General features: G+C 44.6%; 1 protein-coding gene across 1 annotated transcript in view; it reads left to right on the top strand.

Annotated features, from left to right (window-relative positions):
- The window catches only part of si:dkey-215k6.1 (transmembrane protein 132C), a gene marked incomplete at its 5' end in the record, with an annotated part of 50,930 nt that extends 49,420 nt beyond the window's left edge, over positions 1 to 1,510 (top strand). Inside the window, one exon of the mRNA XM_063193655.1 lies at positions 176 to 1,510. Within this exon, the coding sequence (XP_063049725.1) occupies positions 176 to 1,510 (1,335 nt within the window). The remainder of the gene's footprint in view (positions 1 to 175) is intronic.
- Positions 1,511 to 7,500: the final 5,990 nt, after the last annotated feature.

Here is a 7,500-nt window from a genome sequence, read left to right as displayed (position 1 = left end):
TTATTTTTTCACAACTACTTTTTTTGCAACTTGTCTTTATAGCTTACAACTTTGGTCCTCTCACTATTTTTGTCTGAAGAGCATTATGTTAGTCTTCAATTTGATAATTCACCTCATGTCATCTCATCTCTTTTTGTTTGTTTGTTTGTTTACACTTGCACTCTTCCCCTTTCAGGAAGCCATCATCAGTGCCTGGATCCAGTACAGCGACAGCTCCGTGACCCCACTAAACATCTACGACCCGCGCGACTACACCCTGAACGCCATCTCCATGGACGAGAACGTGGTCTCCACCTACCAAGAGTCCCCCCAGAAGTGGCCCATCGTTCAGGCAGAGGGCGAGGGGCAGGGGGCCCTGGTCAAGGTCGAGATGGTCATCTCCGAGACGTGCCAGAAGTCCAAGCGCAAGAGCGTCCTGGCGATGGGCGTGGGCAATGTACGGGTGAAGTTCGGGCAGAACGATGTGGATCAGAGAGGTGGTGGTGGTGGTGGCGGTGGTGGAGGAGGCAGGCCCGACGAGTCCGAGGGAGGCCTGGAGAACAGCACCGGGGAGCAGAGGCAGAAGGGCCTGAACGAAGTGGAGGGTAAATCCGGGTCAGAGTTCACCAAGGGTGCCGCGGCAGACCGCGAGGACGGCATAACACGGAAGGCGAGCCCCACCACGAGCAAGACCACCGTCACCAAAAAGTCCGGCGGCTCCAAGCAAGGCGGCGCAGGCAGCAGCAGCGGTGGTGGTAGCAGTAGTGGCCAGGCGCCTGGGGACTACACCAGCTTCCCTGCCCAGGTGGAGCTACCAGGAGATGGGGAGAGCGACCTGACCCAAAGCCCCCGAGGCCTGTCGGACTTGGAGATCGGCATGTACGCCCTTCTGGGCGTCTTCTGCCTTGCCATCCTCGTCTTCCTCATCAACTGCGTCAGTTTTGCCTTCAAGTACCGCCACAAGCAGCTGCCCGTGCTGGAGCAAGGCAACATGAACCACGCCCACGACTGGGTGTGGCTGGGCAACGAAGCTGACCTCATGGACCCCCATCACCACCACCACCACCACCACCACCACGTCAACCACCACGGGCCCTTGCCGCACACGGATGAGTGCACCACGGCCATCGACCGCAGCGACAGCTGCGAGGAGAGCAAATACCTGCTGAATGGCAGCGGGACCCTGAAGGGCAGCAGTAGCAGCTGCAGCGGGGGCAGCATGGGCATGGGCTTGGGCATGGCGGCCCACGGGCAGACCCTGCCGCGGACCCTGTCCGACCCACGCGGCCCTTGCATGGGCAAGGACCCGTCGGGCAAGGCCGAGCCGCTGAACAACTCGCCCCGGGCGTCCAAGGGCAAACGGGTCAAGTTCACGTCCTACGCTACGGTGCTGCCTGACGAGGGGGGTCCGTACACCAACTCGATCCTCGTGGGCAACGAAGACGACATCAAGTGGGTGTGCCAAGACATGGACTTGGGGCAATCGGCGGAGTTACGAACCTACATGGAGAGGCTACAAGACAATCTGTGAGAGAGAGCGAGAGAAAGAGAGAGAGAGCGATGTTTGGGTGGGTGGGGGAAGGGATGGGCGGTGGGGAGGGTATACTTGGGGGGAACTGGACTCAACACAAATCTCACCTGTATTGCCTTTGTGGTTGCGATTACTTTCATGAAGGACTTCTTTGTCAAGGAGCGAGCGTTGGGAATGCAATGCAATGCAAGGGACATTCACTGGCTGACATGACAATGACTTATGGAGGTGAGGAGCCTAAAGGTGTGTGCTGAACAGTTGCCCTGTCTGGCTGGCAGACTGAATAAGTAATGCAAGTCAAGGGCCCCGAGATGTATAAGTCTTGCTGAGACAAAGCACTGGATGGATGGTGAGAACATATAAAGCATAGAAAACTGGTGTACATTTATTTGAGTATAAGACTTTCGGCGAGCTAGAATTGAGAGTTCACTTCTGTTTTAAGTTAAAAAAAAAACAAAAAAACAATCCTCTTATTTTGATTTTGATTTTTGAGTGATGTTTTCTCTGATTTCACCTAGCCAAACAGAGTGTGTATGTACCATCTCATTGGGTGCTTTTTATAGCTCTCATGTTAATGCCACCATTGTTTGTGTTCATTTTCTTTGCTTTGCATTTGATGTTTGGATGCAATCCAAGCCTTCCACCGCCATGTAAAATCTATGTGCTTTCGTGTCGCATGTGGACATAGTTACATCATTCATCCCTGATCCAGCCCCACCAATTCAAAATGATAAAACATCCTACAGGTGCTTCCCTGTTTTAATAAAGAAATATATTTTAGATGTCCCGGAAAAAACATACCTGTGCCAATCATGCCCCTGCCAGAAAAAAAACAGACAAATATGACACTGAAATGTTTGAACGCTTTGATTTTTTCAAACGCACAGTGCCACCCTTCCTTCCTTTTGCAATGAATGTTTGATTTTTTTTTTTTCAAAGACGAAAGAGATTTCGAGCGTTTGTCTGCAGATGCAGACCCTCACTTGCACAATTAGAGAGAACATCAGAGGTTCTCCTTATTTGGTTTTACTCACTATACTCCAGAGTTGTATAAAGTAGAAGTACAAGTACTCTTACAGATGTAATGACAACACTAGTAGTACGATATTACATGGTTTCAACTTTGTAATATCGTACTACTTGTGTTGTCATTACATCTGTAAGAGAACTTCTACTTCTACTTTATACAACTCTGCTATACTCTACCCGTCGCTCTGCTTACCTTCACCTTGGTCTGTATGTAGAGTACACCAATGACTGCACAACCATACCGGTAGTACAGCAGGAGGTGCGTCCCAAACCTGTCCTTCCAGGGCTGCAGCCATAGATATAGAACACAACATAATATACAGTATGTTGATCCAACACTTAAGAGAGTCAAATTTACCACTTATATTGTTCATATACTCTCTAAGTGTTAAATTAATACTGTGAATTTTACTTTGTAGATGCCATCTTCAGTCCGCAAACCCGGCACCTGCATCTTGGTCCGGTATCCAATGTTTTTTCATAGTTTTAACGCCACATACATGATAATGTGAGTTTCACCTTCTCTACGAATGATGATAGTGCTATAGCGGCTAAACATGGCGTCAACCTGACTTTGACCATTTGTTCCAAATAAAGGGATGGCCAACTAGGTGGACATCTAAATGTCTATATCTATGTGCTGCAACAAGCTCTACCTACTGAGGAAGTAGCACTTCAGCATTTGGTATACCTACAGCAAAGGCAAATGAGATATCTGGTAAGCAGTAGATGAACATTACTATTATTATTATTATTATTATTATTATTATTATTATTATTATTATATTATTATTATGATTATGTACAGATAGATATTCTTCTACTAACATATATGGTCACAGTATGAATGCTGGTTTTGCATTAGATTAAATGCATTCATACTGTGTATTTTTATTTAGCATTTTCCCAGTAATAGAGGCAATGTCCAAAGTGTACATACCATTGGAGAAGGGGTTGGGTTGTTATGTTCCCTGCATAACACACTATGTAGTGAATGAACATTTTGGATTGAGCCAATGAGATGTCTGTATTCTCCATTGTGGGGTTTTGTTTGTCCTGCGCAATATGTCTCCATTTTTCCAGAGGTGTCAATTCCAGATTCATAAAGTATAAACCTTACCACAGATATGACCCAAGTTACCACTGCTGAATCAGCTGATCAATATGAGCACTCAAGACAGATATACAAAATAGTTACAGTACTTATACTGAATTCAGGTAAATTGGGACACTTATTTTATATAAGCGAATGGCCCAAAGTGGCCCAATTTACCTGATTTCACCACAAATTAGTTACTCTTATTGTTTTCAGGCCAACTGAAATGATGCTGGTGCCTGTTCCACGCTAGTTATGTTCCAAACTGAACTCGTTCTTTACCATAGGTGACTCTGTGTTACTTGGATGAACCTGCTGACATCTGTGTTGTCATCATGGTTTGAACCAACTTTCTGACTACCGAACCTTCAGATTTTCAACATGACCATACCAGTCGTGTCGCGATTAGGTGCGGGAACGGGCATGGGCACGGTTCTCTGTTGTTCTGAGTGCGCTGTCTGTGTTGGATGGAAGCTGTGGCAGAGTAAGGGGTTTCTACTTATGAACCTGGATTGGCACCTGCATTCTTCTTTCATTTATTTGACATTTTTTGCCAGATGAGAAGAGGCACAAAGGACCTCTGGAACAGCTCAGGTGAAAAAAAAAACATGTATAGAAAAGAAAACGGTAGGGTAGGGTGAAATCTGAATTAGTAGATTGTAAGAATGCAATATTTATTTGTAAGTGTAACAAATAGGTTGTAAATAAATCTCTACACAATTCTTGTGGGAAAAAAGCAAGACAAAGCTAGGTCACGACCTACATGGTTAATTTTGTAAATTTTGCATAGGAGAGAACCAGAACGTGTTTTTGATTTTGTTTTGTTTCTTGCATTGATTCGCCATCTTGGACTATCTTTCCTAAAAGCTGTATGCGGTGGCCTCATTATTGAGACATGGTGTTAAATGCGATATTCTCTTTGGTCATGGAGTGATGGCTGGAGTCACAGTAGCATTCAACAACTTTGGGGGGGGGGGGGGGGGGGGAAATATCAAACCCTGAGCTTTTTACTTTTACTGTTACTTTTACTTTTTAAAGGTCCATTTCCTTCCCCCTTTGATCATATATAACAATCACGGGAACCGCAATTGCACAGGGATAGGCCTACCTACCTACAGCACCTGCCTACCTACACAGACATCAATACCGAGGTCGCATTTTGTTTGTTGTCAGGCTGTTGTATTGCCTCGTGGCTGGACCTGGCTGCCACACAAAGACATGGGGAAAGAAATGACCAAAAGAAGGATGGCCTTGTTCAGGCGCATAGCCCTGGCACACAGTGTAAAGGCGACAGAAAAACAAAAGCAATTTTCTGAGCCAAGGTTTCAGCAAAAGGGAGGGAAATAATAAAAAAAAATACCTCCCATAAAAATGTAGGCTGCAATACTGATGAGAATCTGTCAACCACCGAATGGCTTGTTGAACCAAGTGAGTGGAACACTTCTGTTTTTGTTTTTCTATTTTTATTTCTGGCTTTTTAAAGAACAGTATACTTTAAGAAGGCATCTCCAAAAGGTTTTTTTTTTTTTTACGTACAGGCAGCCGGCTGGTGGGATTCAAGTCAACAGGGATTCAGACACAGCCATTCTTAACTCTGTGATGTACAAAAAAATACATAACTATACCGCCACCGAAGCGTCCTCTTCCTTCTTCTCTTCCTCCTCCTCCTCTTCCTCCTCCTCTTCCTCCTCCTCCCCGCCCTTGTGTGTCCAGTCAATAATCCTATAGAGCCAGTGCTCCCTTTTCAAAAGTATAGCATTCTACTAATGAGCATCATTATATGGACTGATTGTAGCCATTTTTTGTATTCTTTAATTAAAAGTGCAAGTGTAGGTGTTCTGGGTAGTTAGAGCACTTGGCCTCCTGTGAATCATTGTAGTAGATTCATTTTCTTTTTGTTTCTGTTGTTATTATTATCTTTTTTTGTTCCTTTTTCTTTTTTGTATTCCATACCTCTTTTTACAATACGAGGATGTGTACCTGAACAGTAAAGAATATGTATATATAAAACTGAATTGTTCCCCATACCTATGTCTCATGTAATTCTTCTTCACTTGGTGGCACACAGCAATATTATTCACACATTTTACACTATTACACTGTCATGTTTGGTTACACATTCCTACTTTTTTCTACTTTTCAAGATTTCACTCTTTAAAATCAATACGTGTTGGCCTTCAAATTGTTTACACGTAATACCATCTACAGTCCAGTGGGGAAAAAGATAACTGTATCAACACGACTGTGCACATTACAAATGATTAAATAATGCTAAATTGTTTGTGTCATAAAGATTGAGTCTAGTTCTGTGATGTTTTCTTTCTTTCTTTGTTAAAGGCACCTTTAACATTAGCCAGAATTATAGATTGAGCTTGATGGCTGAATCCCTTTTTTGTTGCTCTTCTGTTTTCATCTGTCAAGAGAAATTAAAGGTGGAAATCTCTCGATAAAAACATCACAATCTTGCAAATATTTCTATACTAGTGCTGTCACCTAGCAGTTACCTGATAATTGGCTTAATTGAGAAGGGTGCGGTTGCTATTTCAGGAGCCTGCTAGGTGCCATTGCGTGTAGGATTGTAAGTCCCTGTGTTTTTGTGAAGAACATTCAAATGGCAGTGCAACAAAGCTCAGGCTGTGACATGTAGACACGTGCAAGATTCTTAATGGGATTCTAAAATGCATTTGAAGTGGTTCTTGATTCCAGCACCCTCCCTCGATTCCTTCGTCTCCTCTATGTGAGTAGGGGCATCACAGAGACATCAGGCGGTCAGTGAAAAGGTTGGTTTCAAAGACATTGGGCTGCCATGGCTCAATGGTTAGACTGCTGGCCTTTAGATCAGAGGGTTGCAGGTTCAAATCCCACCCTAACCAGCACCTAAATCCATGGCTGAAGTGCCATTGAGCAAGGCACCTAATCTCACATTGCTACAGAAACTGTAACCAATTCCTTGTACCTAAATACCTGTTAGTTACGTTGGATAAAAAAGTGTCAGCTAAGTGTAATGTAATATTGAAACTTACCATGCAAACAAAGCCAAAGGGACAAGAGCACCAATGGTGATGGAAGTAATTGACTTAGTATAGGGGAGCTGGCGACCAAAGAGACAAAAGCGATGTGGGCGACAAAAGTTGAGCGACACGAGTGACAGTTTGTAGTTGAATTTCAGCAAACGTTATGGTAATGACTTTTGGAATGCTTGCATTCTTGCTTTTATTGGTTACACACACTCTGTTGCTTTTATCACATATGTCGCTCTTGCAATGGAAGCAGTCCAGCAAGTCTTTGAAGCTTTTGTCTCTTCTGGTGTGTTCGTGCGATTAGCCGTTGGCCGATGTATTGGTGCTGACTGGTTGCTGTGCTTGGAATGAAACACACACACACACACACACACACACACACACACACACACGCACGCACGCACGCACGCACGCACGCACGCACACGCACACACACACACACACACACATCTACTGTATGTGTTGTTGCACAGTAGTTGCTGCAAACCACAGCTAGCATACTAGTTGCTGTCCGTGGTGCTGAACCTGCAATACTGCTGCTTACTTGAAAAGGGGTTGTGTGCATTGCAGAACTTCTCCAGAATAACTTTTCCCACTTTTCTTCTTGTGAGGCATATACGCTATAACCCAGCCCATCCACCTCCCTTAGACACACCACACGCACATGTACGCATACTCTCACACGCACGCACGCACGCACGCACGCACGCACGCACGGGCACGGACACACACACACACACACACACACACACACACACACACACACACACACACACACACACACACACACACACACACACACACAGAACTATACATAAAGAAATAAATGTCTCTGCCTTACTCCT

This window comes from Engraulis encrasicolus, chromosome 3 (genome assembly GCF_034702125.1).
Source record: "Engraulis encrasicolus isolate BLACKSEA-1 chromosome 3, IST_EnEncr_1.0, whole genome shotgun sequence".
Classification (NCBI taxonomy): Eukaryota; Metazoa; Chordata; class Actinopteri; order Clupeiformes; family Engraulidae; genus Engraulis; species Engraulis encrasicolus.
The sequence above is the reverse complement of the archived record's forward strand: the minus strand, read 5'-3'. Positions and strand labels throughout refer to the sequence as shown.